Consider the following 25,677-nt stretch of genomic DNA (forward strand, 5'->3'; position numbering starts at 1 on the left):
AAAAACTCGATTCTGAAGCTGAACCTGTGACCAAGGAAGAGCCAAGTGCTTCCTACCCTGCATGAACGGGGGAGAGCCCGTTCCTTAATTCAGTCCATCACGGACACAAGACTGCAACTCACATCAGCAGAACTCGGGGAACCATGGAGAAACACTGAGAAGCGCTGCTACTAGTCAAAAGGAGAGCTATAGTCAAAGCCTGTCAGCTGAGGCTGTTACCGAGAAAAATTTTAAAACTTCCGCCGCTACGTGGAAACACAAATGACGAATTCCCACTAATACCACGCAGAGAACAACCGGGGAAAAATGACGACGATTAGGAAACTTTTTAAAAAGGAAGAAGCTCACGCTTTACAGACCTGCGGTGCATACGGATCGGAGGGTGGCTCTCCCAAGACGAGGTTACTGCTCGGGCTCGGCTTCTCGCAGGAATCCCCGCCCAGAAGCTCCTCCGCAGACAGGATGGGCACCGGCGGCGGCGGCCAAGCGGCCTCGGGCACGGCGCGGGCCGGCGCCGCCACGCACAGGTTGTAGGAGTAGGGCAAGGTGCCCTCGCAGAAGTCGGCCGGGAAGGCGGCGCCGGCCACCGAGAAGCGCTGCGCGCCCAGGCAGCGCAGCACGGCGGGCGGCCCGGCCCGCCGCAGCCGCGCCAGCACGGCCAGCGCCACGCTCAGCACCAAGAGCGCCGACAGCAGCGCCAGCGCCAGCACCAGGTAGAACTGCAGCTCGGCCGCCGCCGCCGCCGCCTCGGCGCCCGCCGCCCGCTCGCTCAGCTCCGGCAGCGCCTCCTGCAAGCTCTCGGCCAGCACCACGTGCAGCGTGGCCGTGGCCGACAGCGCCGGCTGCCCGTGGTCCTTCACCACGGCCACCACCCGCTGCTTGGCCGCGTCCCGCTCGGACACGGCGCGCGCCGTGCGCACCTCGCCGCTGTGCAGCCCCACGCGGAACAGCGCCGGCTCCGACGCCTGCACCAGCTCGTACGACAGCCACGCGTTGCGCCCCGCGTCCGCGTCCACCGCCACCACCTTGGCCACCAGGTAGCCGGCCTCGGCAGAACGCGGCACCACCTCGAAAGGAGCCGCCGCCCCTCCCGCAGCCTCTCCCGCCGCCGCCGCCGCCGCCGCCGGCCACAGCACCCGCGGCGCGTTGTCGTTGCGGTCCAGCACGAAGACGCGCACCGTGGCCGTGGAGCTGCGCGCCGGCGAGCCGCCGTCCTGCGCCCGCACCGCCACCGTGAACTCGCGGCACTGCTCGTAGTCCAAGGAGCGCTGCGCGTACAGCGCGCCGCTCCGCGCCTCCACCGACACGAGCGGCGCCGCGCCCGCCGCGCCCGCGCTGCCGCCCGCCAGCCAGTAGCTCACGCGCCCGTTGGCGCCCGCGTCCGCGTCCCGCGCCTGCACGCGCAGCACCAGCGCGCCCGCCGCGTTGTTCTCCGCCACGTACGCGCTGTACGCCGCCTCCTCGAACACCGGCGCGTTGTCGTTCACGTCCGACACCTCCAGCACCAGCTCCCTGCTGCTCCACAGCGCCGGCCTGCCCCGGTCCCGGGCCACCACCGTCACGCGATGCTCGGACGCCTGCTCTCGGTCCAGCGCGCCCGCCGTCACCACCTTGTACGAGCCGCCCGAGGACGCCACGATCGACAGCGGCGCCTCTCCCGACAGCTCGCACGACACCTGACCGTTCTCCCCAGAGTCCAGGTCCCGGACTTTCAGCAGGGCCACCACGGTGCCGGCAGGCGCGTCCTCGGGCACGGAGCTCGAGAGGGACAGAATCGTGATCTCCGGGGTGTTGTCATTCTCGTCGATGATGTCGATCTGCACTTCGCAGTGACTGGTAAGCCCGCCGCCGTCTCTTGCCTCCAGGGCGAAGATGTATTTACTTTTGTCCTCAAAATCGAGGGGACCCGACGTCCTGACCTCCCCGCTGTCGCTGTTGACAGTGAACAACAAAGGGACGTCATCAGGGACATTGCCGAATGCGTAGGAGACTCGCCCGTTGGTGCCCGCGTCCGCATCCGTAGCCGCTACTTTCAGCACCACAGACCCCACTGGCAAATTCTCTGCCACTCGCGCCTCGTAGAGGCTTTTGCTGAACACGGGCGGGTTGTCATTTGCGTCTGTCACGTTGATGCGAACCTGGACAGTCCCAGACCTCGCAGGTTCCCCGCCATCCACAGCTATGAGCACCAATTCAAAGGAGCTCTGCTTCTCCCGATCCAGTGCTCCCTCCAGTACTAATTCCGGCTGCTTTTTACCACCGGGGTTCTCTTTTAATGACAAACTGAATGACGGGTTGCTGGTGAGCTGATAAGTCAGCAGCGAGTTGCTTCCTAAGTCTGCATCTCGTGCCATTTCCAAGGGAAAACGAGCACCGGGAAGCGTCCATTCACCGATCTCGAGGTCCAGAGCAGCCTTGCTGAAAACTGGGGAGTTGTCATTCACGTCCTCGATCGCAACCTCCACTTGGAAAATATTCAGCGGGTTGTGCACCAGCGCCTCGAAGCTGACAGAGCAGGTCGCCGACTCGCCGCACATCTGCTCCCGGTCCAGCCTCTCGTTCACGTACAGGTTCCCGTTCTCCTCATTCACCGTGAAGAATTGCTTCTCCTCGCTCAGCCGCAGCTTGCGCGCCGGCAGCTCGTCCGCGCTGAGCCCCAGGTCCCGCGCCAGCGGCCCCACGAGCGAGCCTCTGCCCAGCTCCTCGGGGATGGCGTAGCGGACCCGCTCGGCCGCCGCCCGGCACCACACGCACAGCAGCAGCGCGGCCAGCAGCGCTCGCCCGCCGCCCGGCCCGCGCCTCTGCCGCCGCCTCACCGCCATTCTCCGCCGCCTGCGCTCGCCGCGCTCCTGCCTCCCGCCGCTGCCCTGCCTCCCTTCCAGCCGCTCTCGCCACACAGCGCAGGGGCCGCCGCAGCGCAGCCAGCCCGCTCGGGACGCCTCTCGCCGCCTCCGCTGCTGCTGCTGGTGGCGGAGCCGCTGCCGCTGTGGCCGGCGCCGGGCGAGCGAGCAGCCTGCGGGGGCAGGACGCTGCGGCGGCGGCGGCGGCGGCTCCAGCGCCGCTCGGCGGCGGCCAACAGCGGCACCCGGAGGCGCCGCCGCGCCACTGCAGCCGCCGGATGGCCGCGCTCAAGGGGGCCCGGCTTTGGGCGGGGCTCGGCGCCTGCACCGGCCCCGGGGGCTCTCCCCGATTGCAAACACCGGCGCAGAAACTCTTGCTTCATTCCAACGCAAGGCGTTTCTACCTGAGATGTAATGCCGGAGGATTTAAGGATATTCTTTTGAGTCACATTCAACAGTCAGAAGCAAATATTCATGGAAGGGCAGTAAAAAGTGAATTCAGCTCGTCTTAATAAAATCATGGCCCATTAACACCAGCAATAAATGATAATATAGGGAAGACTTCAAGAGAATTTTCGCACTTCTCTATAACTGTCCTTTCATTACCTGGGTTGTATTAATTGGGAATATAATTTAGCTTGTAGTAATGTAAGCAGTCCCTATAACAAGACAGCAGAATAACCTTTACACTTTTGTCTCTGACTCATCAAAGTTGCTTCATCTCAGTTCTTTGATTCATCCATATCTGAGCACCAGACAATGGAAAATGTAAAGCAATATTCAGTTCTTCATACAGCCAAACAATGTTCTCTGTTTCCAATTCAAACATTTATTAACGGTAATTTAATACACGCCTCTGCCAAAAGCAGGAACACTTTCTGCTAGACTTCAACGTTGGAGGCATATGCAAAACTTCTCTGGGCAATATCTTCCATTTTCGCACAACCCACACTGAAAAGCTTTCTCCTAATCAAAACCACCCTTCTTTTAGTGGAAAACAGTGGCTGGCTGTCCTATGACCACCAACCCTCATTAGAAAAAACACACCCCATCATTCCTATAAGTTTATTCATAAACTGAAAGAGCAAAATATTTTCACAAGTCTACACAGAGCTATCATTTCTCTATGCTTGAAAACCTCAACTCTTTCAGTCCTTCAGCATAACAGATGTTCCAACACTCAGGCCACTTCCAACATCCTTCTGGGAACTCTAGCATGTCCATTTGGGATATTGGCCCAAGATCTGCATGCAGTCTACACTCCCATAAAAAGAGCTTAGAGGGAGCAAGGACCTCCCTCGACGTGCCGGGCAGAGTGCTTGTCATGCAGTGCAGGACACAATTTGAGCAGCAGGTGCCCATTGGCAGCTCATGTCCCATCTCATCACCCACCAATGACCCAAAGTACTTCCCAGCAAAGCTCTTCCCTATCCCTGACCCTCGGTTTAAACTGGGGATTGCCCCACCCCAGCTGCAGGACCTCGCACTTTCTTCCACTTCATGATGGTTACAAGGGGCCACTTCTCCAGCCTATCCCTCACTGGCATCTCTGCCCTCCCCTGGATCAACTCCAGTTGGAGTCAGCTGCACGGGGGCTGAAGGTGCACTCAATCCCATTGTCCATGAAGGCACTGAACAGAACTGGGCCCAGGCAGGGCCCTTGAGGGACAGCACAAGTCACTGCTTTCCACCGGGACATGGAGCCACTGTCTGTAACTCTTTGGAGGTGACTCTCCAGCCTGTTCCTCAGCCATTTCACAGCCTCCAGATGATTGCCCAGCAGGTTCCTCTGGGTGATGGCCTGGGGGACACTGCACACGTTCTCCCACTGGCCCCTGGTGTGATCATGGCAGTCTTGGCTGGGCTGGGTGGCCACTCTGCACTTTGACAACTGCAGCCAAGATGCTTCTGCATTTTACAACACAGAGAAAATGTTCCTGGGTGAGCACAGCAGGAGTGCTTATGAAACCCTTCCTCTGGACAGCTGTAAAACTCACAGGTGTCTGTGGGCACTGCAGCTGCACTCGGGCACTTGGGACAGAGGAGACCTTCCACATAAGGTCAGACACGCTGAGGTTGAGCTCATGACAAGAAATGCTGCAAGAGTTAGAAACACATGGAAATGTACAGATGCAATAACATTTTGTAGGTCTCCCTTGTTCTACAGAAGCCACTCAAATCACACTGGACTCCATCAGGCACAGGCTGGTGTTTTCTGTGACTTGTGACAAGCAAGGGAATGACCGAGTTCTTCTCTAGCCTCACACACAGAGCTCCCCTGTCTGCTTTTTCCTCCACGCCATGCCACTGGAAGGTTTTGCTTGTGCCCATCTCCTCACTGCTCACATCCAGCATCAGATGATAATGCACTACAGCCACACCCAGAAGGGAGGTACAATTGTCTGCTCACCACCATTAGGATAAGGAACTGAAGGATTCTAGAGCACACAAATGATAAACAACCACACTAAAAGATCAGCAGTCAGCCAACAAAGAATGGCTCATCAAACCATTGGCTTCAAGGCAATCTCCTCCCCATCTTTATCACATGCTCTGCTCCACAGAGATGCAACATCTAATAATGTCATATTTACATCTATTTCTCCCAACAGGAACACAACACAAAGTCTCTCTCATATCTCCTGCCTTCCACTCCCACTGGAACAAGAGCAAGGGACACTAACACACCATATGTTGCTCATAAAAGACAGTTTGTTCATAATTCAAAATATACCCCCATACTGAGGAAATCAAGGAAAAACAAAACAAAACAACAAAAATCACAGAAAAACCCAAAACATGAATCAGATAAGGCAAGGAAGCATTAGAAGAGAACAAGTAGTCAGAGATGCTCACAGTGAAGTCTTCTAGGCTTTCATTGCAGGCCTTAAAATTCACCCCTGAGGGCACCTGGAAGCTACTCAGGTCTCAAGCTGCAAGTGTGGCCCTAAAGACTTACACAGAAGAGCAGGATAGGGGGGTTCAGTTGAAGCATTAGTCCTCAGCTCAGCATCTTTTTCTACTGCATGGCCTGCTCACCTTGCACAGTAATGAAACCATCATTTTAAACAGCTTCTCATTGGCCTCTTTCTCAAGGTAAATCTTCTGACAAATTACAACAGATTCTCTTATTGCTTCTGGTTCCTATTCATTCATCACAGAGAAACCAGGAGCAGAACAGCAATGGCACTGCCTTTGGCACCAAGTATGAAACCAAACCATTTCTCTGCCAAACCCACACTGAGCCGTTGATTTTCCTGGCACAGAACTGAGCTCTCCCCCTCCTCACTCTGCATTCACAGCCTTTAGTTTCACCATCCACACAGACCAAAATTTTGGTTTCATGTTGGCCACAGAGAAAAACAGCACCTTGGGGAAACATCCATTTATGAAGTTGTGTTTCTTGAATGAAATATTCAAGGTCAGGCTGGGTGGGGCTCTGAGCACCCTGCCCTGGTGGAAGATGTCCCTGCCCACTGCAGAGGAGGGTGAACAAGAGGATCTTTAAGGTCCTTTGCACCACAAACCATTCTCTGTCTCTGTGTTTCTAGGATTCTATGAATCCATGTACAGCTGCAAGGGATGGATGAGAGATACTCTCCATACTGGACAATTATGTTTTGGGGTTTGCAGGACTGACAGGAACAATGAGGATCAGCTTTATTCCTGTAAGAGCCCATCTGAAGCCCCTCGTTCTCCATTCTGCCTTCTGATTGCCACGAGAAAGGATCTCTTCCCCCACTCCAGTTCCGGCTTAGAACAGGACACAGCACAGGTGGAACCACTGAACCGTCATGCTGGCTGTTCCGAACAAGGCCTGCAAAGAAATTGGCAAGGAGTTGGCAAGGACTTGGCAAAGACCTGACATGGACCCAGCACGGGACAGCCTGATGCGCGGCCTGCTTCTCTTCTAATCTCCGTTCTTAAGCCGAATGAACTTTTGGGGTGACTCTCGCGGTCCTTCATTGAAGACCCCTCATCTGCCTCGTTACCACTGTGACAAAAAAAGAATGAGAACCCTCCTCCCAAGGACTGAGACTGAGACCCCTACTATAGGGAGGAGGGGAAATTGGTGGTCTGACCACTAATGACATGACCTGTTTCCCTTCAGTAATTTCAATGGACTTATTCTTCATTGTATTCGTCTTGCTTTGGTGGTTTCTGTGGACTCACCTGTTCCTGCGTGGCGATTACAATGGACTTTCATTGTTACACTTGTTCCCCCCTCTTTCCTCTGTGGACTATAATTGGACCCCCGAGTTGACCAGAACTTCGAAGACTCCCCCGACACGACAGACGGATCCCCATCGTCCGGACCACTGAGGATCTCGCCTGTGTTGGTAGCTATTCCCATACCCCTCTTCTCTCTCTCTCTCTATCCTTTTATCTCCTTTCTGATCCCCACTATCGCATTTACTGTTTTGGACCCTAATAAAGGTGCATTTGTTGTGATTAACTGATAGTTCCTTGTTGTTTGCCTTTTTTGCACTTTTGGGATCAGTGAAAAGAACCATCACGACACCCCGCAAGAAACGGATCGTGACAATTCCTTGACAAAAATACAAGCAAACAAACAAACAGACAACCCAAACCAAATCCAACATAGTAAAAATCTTAATCAACCCAGCCAAGAATGGGAAAACACCAGAAGAGTATCAATCATGGCCTCACACTGCAGATTGGGTCATTTGCAGTATATACAAAGCACAGCAAACTGGACAGTAACTAATCCACAGGAGGCCTCACACAGGAGCTCATGACATAGGCCCCAGACTGTCATTTCCTTGGACAGTAAGGGAAAGGAAAAGCTTGGAACCACAACTGTGGGCCTCAGCTGACTCCTAGGACAAGCAGAGCTGGACACAATTCATTCATTCATTTTGAACTAGATCACAGTGAACTCCAGCACTGGCCCCGTCTCTGGACAAACAGATTTCTTCTCTCTGTCCAAAATAAACATGGAAGCAAATTTTGCATACAGACATCATTAGAAGAGAAGTTGTGTGCACAGCTTCTCAGATCCCAGGCATCACAACTAAGATTATTGGGTTCCTCCCAATTACTTGAACAAGTGCAAAATGTTATATGGACCATAAATTATTACCAGCTCTGTCAAAGACCCACACATCCAAGTATCCCCCCAAAGGCAACATCACCATTGTTCAGCACATGGACTCCTCACAAGATGCAAAGGAATATGGAACCCAAACTAGGCCATTTCAGTCCAAACCACACAGTTGAACAGCATAAGACTCCTCCTGACTCATTTCAGAAGGCCAGCAATAGCCCTGGAGATCTACAAAACACATGCCATGTCTCCACCAGGACCTCCTCATACACCACACCCCCAACACTCCCTCCTAACCCTTCACGGCTCCCATGGTTAGCACAGATCTGCGGAATTCAGAGAGACTCCACCAAGAGGAAAGTTGTTCAGGCAGTATCTCCTTACTATGGGTAATATTTGACTTCTCACCCTAGGCATGGGACAAGAAAAAGCAGTTATTACAGAGATATTTCCAAGAAACATGTCTATGGAAATCCCTCTCCTTTCACCTATAAACATGAAAGAACCATCTTCAGATCATCAGAAGAATGAGACAGAAAATTTACACCTGCAGAATTGAAGAGCTCACAACACTGGTCTGCATTATATAACTCAGATTAGATAATTAATGGTGTTGTTTGTAGCCACTGAGTACACAGCTTGCACTTCCTATACGGCATCTGTCACAAGTACAAAATTAAACTTTGAAGTGACAAAATTATGATGCCAGACAAACAACATGGCAAGAAGCTCCCAGGGTTCTCAATTCAGCTGGAATACATATCTCCTAGACAAGTACTTTGGGAAGAAGAACCCCACATGGCTTCATCCCAGAGACAGGAACTGGACAGGGAATGGAGGAAAACATTCTCTTCAGTCTTTCAGCAGACATTCACGCGCGGCTCACAGCACTCACATTTCCAACCCTTCACACCATCCATGGTGTCCTTTCACCCATATATCTTTAAAACATGTGACAGCAGAGGCCCAGTTCCCCAGACCAGTCTTCTCCCCACCACCAATTCCACACAGCTATCTGTACATCCCTGTGCTGTGGAAGCTGCATTTGCCTGCTGACTGAAGTTCTGTGAAGAGACTTCATAGGTCTCAAAGGAAAAGCCGAGCAGTCTTCCAAGAGACACTGAGCCAGTGAATATCCGCTCACAGGGAATTATGCCCACCTTGTATCCCCCACTGCACCTTGAATTTCTCTCTTCCCATCCAGGCAATTCTCTTGCCATGCTAAATCTTTGCTAGCCAAGGCTCATCCAGCTGCATCTGACATCGCTCTACCTTAGAAAACAAGTACAAAGCAAGCAGTTCTGCCATTCCCTCCTGCATTTCCTCCTCCACATGCAGCCCCCACAGGCTTCTCAAAGAATCACAATTTCAAGAGGATCCTTCATCTCCGTGACAAGCAGACATACATGATCAAGAACTACTTGTGGCCCTGTCCAATCCTTTGCTGAGGACAAAGATCAAAGCATGGATCACACAAACAACTTTCTGCTGATCTCCACAATGTATCATGGAGAGTGATAAAGGCTGAAAACAATGTGCACGAAGGTTCGAGGTTAGGCCATCACCATCTTCTTCAAGACACATTCAACCTATTCAAGCACACGTGCTCTTGGGAAGACACATGAGCCTCCTAAAAAGTTGTATTTCGTAATAACATGACCCATCCCTCCAGAAGATCTAATGCTAACGGGAACACAGATTCTACAGAGCACAGCTGATATAGGGGAACAACATCTGGAACCTGATCAACACCCAAACCTCCGACCTAACCAACAGCCTGCCAGCAGCAGCCTTCTCCCTCCTTCCTTCTTCACTTAATAGAAGGCTGAGGACCCACCCCATGTTCACATAACTACAGCAACTGGCTCCAGCATTCAGAACGTCACTGAAGGAAACTTTACCGTGCTTTTAAGCAAAATGTACTATGCAAGACAGAGAACAAGGCGGGGCAAGGGCAGGGAGCATCAGGAGAAAGAGTCGTGGACAAAACCGGGACACAGAAACTCACCGAGGGAGGGGCGGGATCCGCGGGGAGGGCGCCGGCAAGATCCTCGTCCCCGATCAGCGGCGCGGGCTCGTCGGGCGGCGGCCGGGCCGGGAGGGTGTCGCAGCAGCTGCCGGCCGAGAAGCGCAGCTGGCTCTTGCGCGAGTCGGCCGTGAGCGACACCTCGTGCGAGTAGGACTGCAGGAAGGCGCGCACGCCGTCGATGCCCACGAAGTGCGACACGGGCACGCCGCGCAGGGCGCCGCTGTCCGCCGGCAGCAGCTGCTGGCGGCGCCAGCGGCGCAGGCGCAGCGCCAGCAGCAGCAGCAGGAAGGCCACGAAGAGGCACGACACGGCGGCCACGGCCAGCACCAGCCAGCGCGTCAGGCCGGCGGCCGGCTCGCCCGGCGCCGCCGCCTCGTCGGCCGCGCTGCCCAGCTCGGCCAGCAGCTCGGCCACGCTCTCGGCCAGCACCACGCTCAGCGTGGCCGTGGCCGACAGCGCCGGCCGCCCGTGGTCCTTCACCAGCACCACCAGGCTCTGGCGCGCCGCGTCGCGGGCCAGCGGCGAGCGCGCCGTGCGCACCTCGCCGCTGTGCAGCCCCACGCGGAACAGCCCCGGCTCCGTGGCCTTGGCCAGCTCGTACGACAGCCACGCGTTCTGCCCCGCGTCCGCGTCCACCGCCACCACCTTGGCCACCAGCGCGCCGGCCTCCGACCAGCGCGGCGCCAGCTCCACGCCCGACCACACGGCGCCCGAGCCCGCCGCTGCCGCCGCCGCCGCCTGTGGCGGGTACAGCACCTGCGGCGCGTTGTCGTTCTCGTCCACGATCAGCAGCCGCACCGACACGTTGCTGCTCAGCGCCGGCGCGCCGCCGTCCTCCGCACGCACCCACAGCTGCAGCTCGCGCAGCTGCTCGTAGTCGAAGGAGCGCAGCGCGTACAGCGCGCCCGTCTCCGCCTGCACCGACACGTACGACGACAGCGGCGCGCCCCGCACCCGCCCCTCCGCCAGCCGGTAGCGCACGCGCGCGTTCTGCCCCCAGTCCGCGTCCGTGGCGCGCACCGTCAGCACCAGCGCGCCCGCCGCGTTGTTCTCCGCCAGCCGCGCGCTGTAGCGCTCCTCCGCGAACACCGGCGCGTTGTCGTTCACGTCCAGCACCCGCAGCGCCAGCACCGCGCTGCTCTGCAGCGGCGGCGACCCGCCGTCGGCCGCCCGCGCCGTCACGTTGTACTCCGACACCTGCTCCCGGTCCAGCTCTCTCGCTGTCACCACGCGGTAGTAGCTGCCGTGAGAGCTCTGCAGCCGGAACGGGACATCCCTGTCCAGCCAGCACCGCACTTCTCCGTTGGCCCCCGAGTCGCGATCATGCACATGCAGCAGGGCGACCACGGTCCCAGACGGGGAATCCTCAGAAATCTCACTTAGCGCTGACCGTACAGAAATCACTGGTGCGTTATCGTTTATGTCTGTGACGGTGATCACGACTTTGGCAGTGTCGAAAAGCTGTCCTCCGTCCCGTGCCTGCACCTCCAGGTCGTACGAATCGCCTTCCTCGAAGTCCAGGCTTCTCAGCAGAGTGATCGCACCAGTCTCAGAGTCCAGATTGAATATCTTTGAAGCTCTTTCTGTTATTTTCTTTAACGAGTATTTCAGGTGTCCATTCAGACCCTCATCCGCGTCCGTGGCCGTTACAGTGAGAAGTGTGGAGCCCACGGGCACGTCCTCGGGCACACGCACCGTGTACTCCGCCTGGCTGAACACGGGCGCGTTGTCGTTCGCGTCCAGCACCGTCACGCGGATCCGAGCCGTGCCCGTCCGTGCCGGATCGCCGCCGTCCATCGCCCTCAGCACCAGCTCGTGAAACGCCGCCTCCTCCCGGTCCAGCGCCTTCGCCAGCACCAGCTCGGGACGCTGATCGCCGCCGGGGCCCGCCTGCACGGCCAGCGAGAAGTGCTCGTCACCGCTCAGCTCGTAGCTCTGCAGGGAATTCCGGCCCGCATCAGGGTCGTGAGCCTCGGCCAGGGGAAACCGCGACCCCGGGGCTGTCATCTCGCTTATTCTCTCTTCCTGTTCAGCCTCCTTGAAGCTAGGCGCATTATCGTTAATGTCTGTGATTTCCACTTCAATTTCATAAAACTTCATTTCCCCCTCCACTATCAGCTCACAGCGCAGCACGCATTGCTGCACACGCTCGCACAGCTGCTCTCTGTCAATCCTCTCTGCTGTCACTAAATGTCCCGTCTTTCCCTTCGCAGTGAAATACTGCATATTACCTTCAGAGACAACACGGATGCCCCGGTCTCGAAACTCCGGCAGCTGCAGCCCCAGGTCTTTGGCCACGTCGCCCACGAACGAGCCCTTGGGCATCTCCTCGGGCACGGAGTAGCGCAGCTGCCCCCACGCCGCCTCCCACGCCGCCAGCAGGACGGCCCAGAGCAGAGCTCGCTGCCGCCGGCCCCAGCGCCTCCCCGCCGCGCACATCTCCACCGCGGCAGCGCCGGCACCGCAACACCGCCGATCCAATCCCGCTGCCACTCAGTGCTCTCAGCTTCTGCACCGTGCACCGCTGCCGGTCCCTCCGCCTGGCTGCAGAATGGACCTGCACCGCGGGGATGATCGCGGACCGCAGGATCGGACAGGGAGCGAGCAGCCGAGCCGATCCGCAGCGGGCGGGGCTGCAGCGCTCCGAGCTCCCTCTCGCTCCTCTCGGTCAACAGCGGCGCCCGCAGCCTCCTCCCGGCACTGCAGGCGCCGAGCGCTGCCCGCCCTGCCTTGCACACGGGCAGCTAGCGGGGAGGGGACAGTCGGCACCGAAAAGTTGTGGCCATATGAGCGATACTAAAGCTCTTATTTCTGCAGCTGCCTTCCAGGAAAGTATGGAATGGAACTGATTGAACTTCCTTTAGAGAGACACACGTATGTTCATTTTGGAATATAACACAAAACGCCAATAAACCTACGGGATAGCGCCCAGCAGCCATAAAAGTTTCCGTACTTCGCTTCAGGAAATAAAGATAACGAAGGAGAAAACATCCACTCTAATTTCCTAATCCCGTCATGTAGAATTAGCAGTTCTTATTGTATGGTGTAAGATCCGCCTGGAACTTTGGTAACTCCTAACGTTTCAGACAAACCTAGCTTTTTAGACAAAATTTTCCAAGTGAACCTGAACCTATGATAAACCAAAACAAGAACTACAGTGGATCCAGATCATTTTGGAAAACACAAGTTGAACGGCGAAAATCTCCCCTACACGTGTGAACACTGATAAGCAGGAATTGATACGGAACATGCTTATTATAGGTGTGCATTAAAACCTGGCATTTATGCAGATGCCTTCCCTCAAAAGATGTAAGGGGGAGGGGGGATGGAAAAGGGGAGAAGCATTCATTATGAAGGAATGACCCATCTCTTCCACGCTCCGTAAAGAATATTCACCATTTGTAAGTGGCATACCAAAAGAGCAGTAAATAAAGAGGGTTATTTCTACAGTTGTTACTCAGGGTCGGACCAAGAAAGAGAGCTGAGAAAAATAAATCTGAAATATCAGGCGTCAATAAACGAATCTCGTTCTACACGCTAAAAATTTGCCTTCATCATCAGTAACTTTCAGCATTTCAGGCAACAAATTTCGACAACGAACCCTGGTAAGTGGATGAAAGAAAAGCTGTCGTATCTGCCTGCGTGTTCTAAGTAGAAAATGAAGGAAAGAAAAACGTAAAGCACAGCATCAACAATCCTGAAAGATTTACTCAGTATAAGCTGAAAGGTAAGAGCCATCAATTGAGCCTAAATCTCACCATCAGCTGATGAGACAAAAAGAGCCCGCTCGTCAACCTGCCTGCTGAGAAATTCGGTATAGAATGCCTATAGTAATGGATTGAAACACAGTACAAGTAATCTCAAAAGCGAAACGAAGACCAAGAATAGACGACCTCACTCTCTTAGGAGGAAGAGATTCGGAGAGAATGGGCATACGAGGTTACAAACCTGCGGTAGAGCAGATTCGGCGGGCGGCTCCCCCAAAAAGCTGTTCTTCATCGGGCTCGGCTTCTCGCAGGAATCCCCGCCCAGAAGCTCCTCCGCCGACAGGATGGGCACCGGCGGTGGCGGCCAAGCGGCCTCGGGCACGGCGCGGGCCGGCGCCGCCACGCACAGGTTGTAGGAGTAGGGCAAGGTGCCCTCGCAGAAGTCGGCCGGGAAGGCGGCGCCGGCCAGCGAGAAGCGCTGCGCGCCCAGGCAGCGCAGCACGGCGGGCGGCCCGGCCCGCCGCAGCCGCGCCAGCACGGCCAGCGCCACGCTCAGCACCAAGAGCGCCGACAGCAGCGCCAGCGCCAGCACCAGGTAGAACTGCAGCTCGGCCGCCGCCGCCGCCGCCTCGGCGCCCGCCGCCCGCTCGCTCAGCTCCGGCAGCGCCTCCTGCAAGCTCTCGGCCAGCACCACGTGCAGCGTGGCCGTGGCCGACAGCGCCGGCTGCCCGTGGTCCTTCACCACGGCCACCACCCGCTGCTTGGCCGCGTCCCGCTCGGACACGGCGCGCGCCGTGCGCACCTCGCCGCTGTGCAGCCCCACGCGGAACAGCGCCGGCTCCGACGCCTGCACCAGCTCGTACGACAGCCACGCGTTGCGCCCCGCGTCCGCGTCCACCGCCACCACCTTGGCCACCAGGTAGCCGGCCTCGGCAGAACGCGGCACCACCTCGAAAGGAGCCGCCGCCCCTCCCGCAGCCTCTCCCGCCGCCGCCGCCGCCGCCGCCGGCCACAGCACCCGCGGCGCGTTGTCGTTGCGGTCCAGCACGAAGACGCGCACCGTGGCCGTGGAGCTGCGCGCCGGCGAGCCGCCGTCCTGCGCCCGCACCGCCACCGTGAACTCGCGGCACTGCTCGTAGTCCAAGGAGCGCTGCGCGTACAGCGCGCCGCTCCGCGCCTCCACCGACACGAGCGGCGCCGCGCCCGCCGCGCCCGCGCTGCCGCCCGCCAGCCAGTAGCTCACGCGCCCGTTGGCGCCCGCGTCCGCGTCCCGCGCCTGCACGCGCAGCACCAGCGCGCCCGCCGCGTTGTTCTCCGCCACGTACGCGCTGTACGCCGCCTCCTCGAACACCGGCGCGTTGTCGTTCACGTCCGACACCTCCAGCACCAGCTCCCTGCTGCTCCACAGCGCCGGCCTGCCCCGGTCCCGGGCCACCACCGTCACGCGATGCTCGGACGCCTGCTCTCGGTCCAGCGCGCCCGCCGTCACCACCTTGTACGAGCCGCCCGAGGACGCCACGATCGACAGCGGCGCCTCTCCCGACAGCTCGCACGACACCTGACCGTTCTCACCGGAGTCTCTGTCCCGCACTTTCAGCACGGCCACCACGGTGCCACTCGGGGCATCCTCGGGCACGGGACTCGACAGGGATAGAATCGTAATCTCGGGCGCGTTGTCATTCTCGTCGGTGATGTCAATCTGCACTTCGCAGTGACTGGTAAGCCCGCCGCCGTCTCTTGCCTCTACGCCAAAGATGTATTTATTCTTCTCCTCGAAATCGAGAGGACCCGCTGTTCTAACTTCCCCGCTCTCACTGTCGATAGTGAACAACACCCGGACGGCGTCTGGGACGCTGCCAAAGGAGTAGGATACCTGCCCGTTAGAGCCTGCGTCAGCATCCGTCGCCCGTACCCGCAGCACTACTGACTCCACTGGCAAATTCTCTTCCACTCTCGCCTCGTAGAGGCTTTTGCTGAACACGGGCGAGTTGTCATTGGCATCTGTCACGTTGATAAGAACCTGGACAGTTCCGGACCTAGCGGGATCCCCACCATCCACTGCCGTCAGTACCAAGTCAAAGGAGCTCTGCTTCTCCCGGTCCAACACTCTCTCCAGCACTAATTCTGGCTGCTTCTTTCCACCTGGCTTTTCGTGCAAAGATAGCGAGAACGACGGGTTGCTGGTGAGCTGATAAGTCAGCAGCGAGTTGCTTCCTAAGTCTGCATCTCGCGCCATCTCCAGGGGAAACCGAGCACCGGGAGGGATTAATTCACCGATCTCGAGGTCCAGAACAGCCTTGCTAAAGACTGGGGAGTTGTCATTCACATCCTCGATCGCCACCTCGACATGGAAAACATTCAGCGGGTTGTGCACCAGCGCCTCGAAGCTGACGGAGCAGGTCGCCGACTCGCCGCACATCTCCTCCCGGTCCAGCCTCTCGTTCACGTACAGGTTCCCGTTCTCCTCATTCACCGTGAAGAATTGCTTCTCCTCGCTCAGCCGCAGCTTGCGCGCCGGCAGCTCGTCCGCGCTGAGCCCCAGGTCCCGCGCCAGCGGCCCCACGAGCGAGCCTCTGCCCAGCTCCTCGGGGATGGCGTAGCGGACCCGCTCGGCCGCCGCCCGGCACCACACGCACAGCAGCAGCGCGGCCAGCAGCGCTCGCCCGCCGCCCGGCCCGCGCCTCTGCCGCCGCCTCACCGCCATTCTCCGCCGCCTGCGCTCGCCGCGCTCCTGCCTCCCGCCGCTGCCCTGCCTCCCTTCCAGCCGCTCTCGCCACACAGCGCAGGGGCCGCCGCAGCGCAGCCAGCCCGCTCGGGACGCCTCTCGCCGCCGCCGCTGCTGCTGCTGCTGCTGGTGGCGGAGCCGCTGCCGCTGTGGCCGGCGCCGGGCGAGCGAGCAGCCTGCGGGGGCAGGACGCTGCGGCGGCGGCGGCGGCGGCTCCAGCGCCGCTCGGCGGCGGCCAACAGCGGCACCCGGAGGCGCCGCCGCGCCACTGCAGCCGCCGGATGGCCGCGCTCAAGGGGGCCCGGCTTTGGGCGGGGCTCGGCGCCTTAACGTGATTTCAAATACGTTTAAAACTTAGATGAGCTCTTTAATGCTTTTAAGTAATCTTTTTGAGTCGCAGTGAATTAGAGAAACATATGTTTATGGCAAAGCAATAAATAAAGGAACTCAGTTTGTCTTAACAATATCAATGTGCAACCAAGGAAACAGGAAACTGTATATATGTCTATAGCCAGGGAAATCTATAAGTACCCTATCGTCTGTCTTCAGTTCTGCTTTCCTGTCTTGGGTCGAATTAAGTTGAGATATTGTTTAGCCTAAAGCAATGTTTTTATCTTTTTGCTAAGCATAAAATTTCTCCTTTCTTTCTGAGATTCAGAAAATTACTTTCTTTGCATCTCCCTATTTTGAGGACCTGATTACAAAAATGCAAAGCCACCATGAGTCTTTTATAGACCCGAAGAATTCTCTGGGTTGAACAGATAATTTAAAATAATTTAATCCAATCATTAGTCACAGGCAGGGTCATCCTTCACTCAACCAGGTTACTGAAAGGCCCATCCAATCTGTCCTTGAAGCCTTCCAATGGTAGCACAACTACAATATTTGTGGGCGACTCATTCCAGTGTCTCACTATCCTCATCATAAAACATTTGGTGTAATCTAAACCTAAAATATCTCTTTCAAACCTTCCTTTAAGTGTTTTTTATAAATTGAAAAGACACAATGAATTCTACTCAAAGCTTTATTTTCTCAGGCTTAAGGACCTGTGTTTTGTCAGAGCTTCTTCATGGCAAAGATGTTGCAGTTCTTTGACAATCTGTGTGGTCAAAGAAGTGTAGAGGGAGAGGACCAACTTCCTCTTCTTGCTGGTCATCCTGCTTGTTATGCAACCCTAGATACAATCTGGGCAGCAAGTGGACATCACCAGCCCATGTCCCATTCATCAACCAGCAGTGACCAAATGCACTTCTCTGCAAGGCTGCTTTCAATCCCCTACTCTCTGTTTAAACTGGGGATGGCCCTGACCCACGTGCAGGACCTTGCACTTGGCCTTCTTGAAGTTCATGACGTTTGCACAGGTCTGCTCCACCAGCTCATCCATAAACATCATCCCTGACCTCTCACTAATGATCTCAGCTTGATGTCAGCTGCAAATTTGCTGAGGGTGTGCCTGATCCCATTGTCTCTGAAGATACCGAATAGCATTGATTCCAGTACGGACATCACACACTACTGATTTCCACTTGGATTTCTACTGTCTGTAACTCTTTGGAGGTGACTCTCCAGCCTGCTCCTCAGCCATTTCACAGTCTCCAGGTGTGTGCCCAGCATGGTCTGGGTGATTGGGTGGGAGACACTCTGTCCACATTCTCCCACTGGCTCCTGATCTGTTCATGGAAGTCTTGGCTGGGCTGGGTGGCCACTCTGCACTTCGACAACTTGCAGCTGAGACGCTTCTGCATTTTTATTACATTACAGGCAAAGTGTTCCTGGGTGAGCACAGCAGGAGTGTTTATGAAACCCTTCCTCTGTACAGCTGTAAACATCACAGGTGTGTGTGGGAACTGCAGCTGCGCTCGGGCATTTGGGACAGAGGAGACTTTCCACATAAGGTCAGACACCCTGAGGATGAGCTCATGACATCTTACAAGAGTTACAAACATATGGAAATGTACAGACCAGGTGCAACAACATTTTGCTGGCCACATTTACTGAGCAGCAGCAATTCCTATTACATGGCACTCCATCAGGCACAAGCATGTGTTATGTATGACATACAACAGCAAGGGGAATTATCATCTGTTCTTCTATACTCTCACGTACAGAGGTCTCCTGTCTTCTTTCCAATGCTGCACAGCTGTTGGTTTGCTACTGCTCTTTAACATCACTTGGAAAATTTATTATGAGGGAATAAAGCACCATGATCACATCAGGAAGGGAGGTAAATTTATCTGCTCGCCAGCATTCTGAGAGGAAATGGAAGGATTCTAAACTACATGAATAATAAACAACCAAACTAAAAGATTAGCAGTCATCCAACAGAGAATGGCTTACCTAACTAATGGCTCAGAGGAAATCTTCTGCCCTCTTTTATCACACACAGTGTTCCACAGAGATACTGCCAAGGTGATGTTTACCTCCCTTCCCCCTGTCAGTAACAGAACTCAAAGGTACCCTCACCTCTCCTGCCTTTCATACCTGCTGTAGCATGAACAAGAGGCACTAATACAGGATTCATTGCTGAATGAAGCAAGGCTGATAATTGCAAGGAAACCTTCACAGAAAGAAAGCCAAGAACGAAAAAAAAAAAAAAAAAAAAAAAAAAAAAAAAAAAAAAAAAAAATCATCAAACAAGCAAGGCAAGGAAACATTAGAAGACAAAGGCCAGTTAGAGAAATTCATCTGGAAATCTCCTTGGTCTTCACTGTGGGCATTGGAATTCATCTCTGTGAACACCTGGAAGTCACTGAGGCCTAAAGGTGCAAGTGCAGCCCTAAAGTCTTACACTGGACTCTGTAGTAGTGAGGTTCATTACAAAAAACAGTCATCAGCTCTCAGCAATTCTGTTACGTGACCTCCCAAAGATATGAAATATCTGAGGCCTCTTTCTCAATTTCACCCTTCTAAGAAATTCCAAGAGTCACTTTTTCTTTTTCCTTCACATTCCTCACACACAAAAATCTGTCCTTGGTGGTTGAAATAGGTATTTGATGCCAAGCCAGAGTCATAATTCCAAAAGAAGAAGCACTGACCAGAAATGGGTAAAAAGACCAAGACCTTACAGGAACCTGATAGTCTAATTCCAACTGTGAAGACATCTCTATGTTCCTGTGAGTTACAAATGAAAGATGAAATTTTCATGCAGATATTATAAGCCATTCTACACAAGCATCACCTGGACAGTATTTCAGGAAATACTTTACTGCTGGAGGAGTGGCATTGCCTTTCAGGACAAGGATACTAGGATCAAAGTAAACAGCACAGACCTCAGCAAGGACCTTAGCACGGGGCCTGAAATCAAACCATTTTCCAGCCAAAGCCGCACTGACCCATCAATTTTCCACATTCAAATCCAATTTCTTGGTCTCTTGGCTCTGCATTCACAGTCTTTTTTGCATCATGGTCAATACCCAGATTCTAACCATGTATCAACCACAGGGAAAAGAGCATTTAATTCAGTCCCATTTGAAGGAAACATAAATTTAGCTATATCCACCTTCAAGGTATGGATGAGAACTGGTCTCCCACCCTGATAATTATAAGATAGCTTTTGGTGTTTCACACAATCACAAAATCATCAAAGCTGGAAGAGACCTTCAAAATCATCTAGTCCAGACCAGCACCACCATAATCAGCCTTGAACAATATCTCCAAGCGTCACATCCAGAGGCCTCTCAAATACCTTCAGAGATTGTGACTCCACCACCTCCTCCGGGTAAATTATTCCAGTGGTTGACCATTCTTTCAGAGAAGAATATTCAAATAGCTGATCTGAACCTCCCCTGGCACAAATTAAGGTCATTTCCTCTCGGCCTTTCACTTGAACACAAGAGATCAACCCCCACCTCACTACTACCTCATTTCAAGTGATTAGAGAGAGCAATAAGTTCCTCCCTGAGTTTCCTCTTTTTCAAGAGTAAACAACTCCTGTTCTCCTCATAAGCTTCACCAGATTTTATTTGTTTGCAGGATTGCCAGGCACAATGAGGTCCAGCTTTACTCCTTAACAAGAAACAAACAAACAAATATGACACAAAAAGACTGAGAAACCATCAGAAGTCCATGAACCATAGATTCACATTTCAGAATGTGTCAGCTGTCATAGATACACAAAGGGAATTAGTTTGTGAGAAGTATTCTGGATGCTCACACAGGAGCTCACACCATAAACCCCAGATACAGTCACATCTTAGACCTTGAAAACAAAACACTTACAACCACAGCTGTGGGCCTTGTCTAAAATCCAGGTCAAACTGGAGCTTTACACCTTCCTTTTAGCCACTTCACTCTCCTGCACAGGCCCTGGCTCTGGACAGATGAAACTCTTTCCCCATTTCAAACACCACACAAATGGAAAGTTAAATCTGCAGACAAATTCTGTTGAAAGAAAAGCTGCACACACAAATTCTCAGATCCCAAGCACCACAAAAAAAGATAATTCTGTTCCTCCCAGTACCTTGAAGAAATACAAAATGCTTTAAAGACCCTATGTTATTACCAGTTCTATTAAAGACTCAGTCATCAGAGTATCAGCTCAAAGGAAACATCACACATGACCTCTCTGAAGGCTGGGTGACTTCATCACTCTTAAAGCAAAAGAATGCTGAACCAAAAACTATGCCATTTGAGTCCAAAACACTCAATGTTAAAAAAAAAAAAATCTCTTTCAGAGTTATTTTCAGAAAGCCAGGCTTAAATCCTAGGAATCAACAGAACACATGCCATGTTTCCACCAGTATCTCCTCATACAGTGCACACCCAACAATCCCCTCAAACTCTGCATGACTCACATGGTTACCACGATCTTCAAAACTGGCAGAGAGACTCCACCAAGAGAAAAGCTGCTCAGATGTCTCCTTACCATGGCTAATATTTGACTTTTCAGTATGTGCATGCATAAGCAAGAGTATTTATTGCAGAGACATGTTAAAGAAACATCTAAGAAAGTCTTTTTATAGCTGTAAACATGAAAGGCATGTAGAGAACAGCCAGGCAAATACAACAGAACCCATCTTCCACACACTTGCAGAGAGAAAGAACCATCTTCAGATCATCAAAGAGCAAGGAATCGAACAAACAGCTACAGAAAGGAGATCACGACACACCCTTCTTGATCATGTAACTAAGAGTAGGTAATTACTACAGGCCTTTACCAAGCAGTGAATGCACCAACTGCACTTCCTAAAACTCCCACATAACCTTTTATGATTTATATACGAGTACATAATTAAGCTGTTAAGTTACACAATTATGACCACCTGCAAACACACACAGGGCATCCCATGCAGCCAGAATTACATGTCTTCTTGCCAAATATTTAGGGAAGGAGGACATCACATGGAGTGATACTACGGGTGGGTAATGAAAAGATACATGAGAAAAGCATACCCTTCTGTCCTTCAACAAATCCTCATGTAGAACTACAGGACTCAAATCTCCAATCCTTCACAATCCCCAGGCTGGTCTTTAACCCATCTAACTTACATGCAAATGACATATAAGGCCCAGTTTCCCAGACCACTTCTTTTCACACCACCAACGTCACACAGATACCTTCACATCTCTGGATAAAGGAGGCTGATTTTCTCTGCTCACTGCTCTGCTGTGAAGAAACTTCAGACTCCTAAAACGAAAAGAGGAACAGTGCTCCAGGAAAGAAAGGGTCAGTGCACGTCTCTATAGGGGCAGTCACCCTCTCCTTCTGCCTAACTCTGCACCTTGAATCCTTCCCCTCTCACCCTTGCCAAGGCTCCTGCCATGACCTGTATTTTACAGCCAAGGCACACCCAGGTCAACCTGACAGAGGTCAGCCTGTAAAGACACCAAATCAACAAAGCACCTCTGCCATTTCTTCCAGTAGCCCTCCTCTACATTCAGCCACTCACAGGTGGGTGGCTTTCAAGAGGATCTTTCATCTCCATAACAGTCACACAGATATCATCAAGGGAGCATCGGTACCGGGCCCAATCTCCTAGAGGATTAGACAAATGCAAAGACATTTCCTACTGACCTCCATTTATACATAAAGGCGGAGAAGAGTACAAACCATGAGCACCGAAGTTACACTCAGAGCTGTTATGGTTACAATATAGAGACTCTCACCCCAGTCAAGCACGTGAAAGCTTGGGTAGACACCTGAATCAGCAAAGAACGAAAACTAAGATTTCCTACTAATGCAACCCATCTATTCACAACAGTAAATACCGAAAGAATCATGGGTATTACACATTTCAGGGCACAGAAACCACTGGGTGCCTGATGAAACCATAAAGACTCACACGAATTCCTAGCCACCATCAACCTCACTACATCTGCCTCCCGATCGACTCAGAAAGCAGAGCACAGAGCCTGCCTCCATCTCTCCGCAGCAAGAGGCACCACCGCATCCCTCACCGGCACTATGCCTTACTTGTCAGAATATTTCCCTACTCACGACAGAGACCAGAGGAGAAAAAGAACAGGGAAGCAGAAGGATGAAGAGTCACGGACAGAATTCGACCCGAAAACTCACCGAGGAAGGGGCGGGATCCGCGGGGAGGGCGCCGGCAAGATCGTCGTCCCCGAGCAGCGGCGCGGGCTCGTCGGGCGGCGGCCGGGCCGGGAGGGTGTCGCAGCAGCTGCCGGCCGAGAAGCGCAGCTGGCTCTTGCGCGAGTCGGCCGTGAGCGACACCTCGTGCGAGTAGGACTGCAGGAAGGCGCGCACGCCGTCGATGCCCACGAAGTGCGACACGGGCACGCCGCGCAGGGCGCCGCTGTCCGCCGGCAGCAGCTGCTGGCGGCGCCAGCGGCGCAGGCGCAGCGCCAGCAGCAGCAGCAGGAAGGCCACGAAGAGGCACGACACGGCGGCCACGGCCAGCACCAGCCAGCGCGTCAGGCCGGCGGCCGGCTCGCCCGGCGCCGCCGCCTCGTCGGCCGCGCTGCCCAGCTCGGCCAGCAGCTCGGCCACGCTCTCGGCCAGCACCACGCTCAGCGTGGCCGTGGCCGACAGCGCCGGCCGCCCGTGGTCCTTCACCAGCACCACCAGGCTCTGGCGCGCCGCGTCGCGGGCCAGCGGCGAGCGCGCCGTGCGCACCTCGCCGCTGTGCAGCCCCACGCGGAACAGCCCCGGCTCCGTGGCCTTGGCCAGCTCGTACGACAGCCACGCGTTCTGCCCCGCGTCCGCGTCCACCGCCACCACCTTGGCCACCAGCGCGCCGGCCTCCGACCAGCGCGGCGCCAGCTCCACGCCCGACCACACGGCGCCCGAGCCCGCCGCTGCCGCCGCCGCCGCCTGTGGCGGGTACAGCACCTGCGGCGCGTTGTCGTTCTCGTCCACGATCAGCAGCCGCACCGACACGTTGCTGCTCAGCGCCGGCGCGCCGCCGTCCTCCGCACGCACCCACAGCTGCAGCTCGCGCAGCTGCTCGTAGTCGAAGGAGCGCAGCGCGTACAGCGCGCCCGTCTCCGCCTGCACCGACACGTACGACGACAGCGGCGCGCCCCGCACCCGCCCCTCCGCCAGCCGGTAGCGCACGCGCGCGTTCTGCCCCCAGTCCGCGTCCGTGGCGCGCACCGTCAGCACCAGCGCGCCCGCCGCGTTGTTCTCCGCCAGCCGCGCGCTGTAGCGCTCCTCCGCGAACACCGGCGCGTTGTCGTTCACGTCCAGCACCCGCAGCGCCAGCACCGCGCTGCTCTGCAGCGGCGGCGACCCGCCGTCGGCCGCCCGCACCGTCACGTTGTACTCCGACACCTGCTCCCGGTCCAGCTCTCTCGCGGTCACGATACGATAGTATTCATCAAAGGACTTCTCCAGGCGGAACGGGACATTCCCATCGAGCGAGCAGCGCACCTCTCCGTTGGCCCCTGAGTCCTGGTCCCGCATATGCAGCAGAGCTACCACGGTTCCGGGCGGAACATCCTCAGAGATCTCAACCAGGGCCGACGATACTGTGAGTTCAGGTGCGTTGTCGTTGACGTCTGTCACAGTGACCACGACTTTTGCTATGTCGGAAAGGTCCCCGCCGTCTCGAACCTGTACGTCCAGCTCATAGCATTTGACGTCTTCGAAGTCTAAGTTACGTGTCAACGCGATCGCTCCCGTGTCGAGGTCCAGCTGAAAAATCTGCGAGGCTTTCTCTGTGATTTTCTTAAAGGAATATTGCCTGTGGCCGTTTAACCCTTCGTCGGCGTCATTTGCAGTAACGGTGACGAGGACAGAGCCCACGGGCACGTCCTCGGGCACACGCACCGTGTACTCCGCCTGGCTGAACACGGGCGCGTTGTCGTTCGCGTCCAGCACCGTCACGCGGATCCGAGCCGTGCCCGTCCGTGCTGGATCGCCGCCGTCCATCGCCCTCAGCACCAGCTCGTGAAACGCCGCCTCCTCCCGGTCCAGCGCCTTCGCCAGCACCAGCTCGGGACGCTGATCGCCGCCGGGGCCCGCCTGCACGGCCAGCGAGAAGTGCTCGTCACCGCTCAGCTCGTAGCTCTGCAGGGAATTCCGGCCCGAGTCCGGATCATGAGCGTCTGGAAGGTGAAAGCTCGAACCCGGGGCTGTCGTTTCGATTATTTTCAGCGCTGTTTCTGCCTCTCGAAAGCTCGGAGAGTTGTCATTAATGTCCGTGATTTCCACTTGGATCCCATAAACCTGCATCTGTCCCTCCACTATCACCTCACAGCGCAGCACGCATTGCTGCACACTGTCGCACAGCTGCTCTCTGTCGATCCTCTCCGCCGTCACTAAATGTCCCGTATTCCCGTGCAAAGCGAAATACTGCGTCCTACCTTTGTCCAAGATATGAACGCTCCGGTCCCTGATCTCCGGCAGCTGCAGCCCCAGGTCCTTGGCCACATCGCCCACGAACGAGCCCTTGGGCATCTCCTCGGGCACGGAGTAGCGCAGCTGCCCCCACGCCGCCTCCCACGCCGCCAGCAGGACGGCCCAGAGCAGAGCTCGCTGCCGCCGGCCCCAGCGCCTCCCCGCCGCGCACATCTCCACCGCGGCAGCGCCGGCACCGCAACACCGCCGATCCAATCCCGCTGCCACTCAGTGCTTTCAGCTTCTGCACCGTGCACCGCTGCCGGTCCCTCCGCCTGGCTGCAGAATGGACCTGCACCGCGGGGATGATCGCGGACCGCAGGATCGGACAGGGAGCGAGCAGCCGAGCGAGCCGATCCGCAGCGGGCGGGGCTGCAGCGCTCCGAGCTCCCTCTCGCTCCTCTCGGTCAACAGCGGCGCCCGCAGCCTCCTCCCGGCACTGCAGGCACCGAGCGCTGCCGAGCGCTGCGGCTCTGCCTTGCTACACACAGGGGACAGTCGCCACCGA

The 25,677-nt window shown here is 55.3% G+C and overlaps 2 protein-coding genes across 3 annotated transcripts in view; both read right to left on the bottom strand.

Annotated features, from left to right (window-relative positions):
* The window catches only part of LOC128814991 (protocadherin gamma-A4-like), a 127,913-nt gene that overhangs the window by 90,916 nt on the left and 11,320 nt on the right, over positions 1 to 25,677 (bottom strand). The gene's annotated exons all lie outside the window — the stretch shown is intronic.
* Positions 345 to 25,349, bottom strand: LOC128815065 (uncharacterized). Its single transcript, XM_053991461.1, has 7 exons — positions 22,884 to 25,349; positions 21,617 to 21,630; positions 13,886 to 16,637; positions 12,520 to 12,681; positions 9,917 to 12,376; positions 4,532 to 4,641; positions 345 to 3,105 (listed from the first exon to the last, which is right to left on the bottom strand). Exons 1-7 carry the CDS (start codon positions 25,341 to 25,343, stop codon positions 345 to 347), a joined length of 10,719 nt encoding a protein of 3,572 aa, XP_053847436.1. The 5' UTR covers positions 25,344 to 25,349.

Source organism: Vidua macroura, chromosome 15 (genome assembly GCF_024509145.1).
Source record: "Vidua macroura isolate BioBank_ID:100142 chromosome 15, ASM2450914v1, whole genome shotgun sequence".
In the NCBI taxonomy this organism is placed as follows: Eukaryota; Metazoa; Chordata; class Aves; order Passeriformes; family Viduidae; genus Vidua; species Vidua macroura.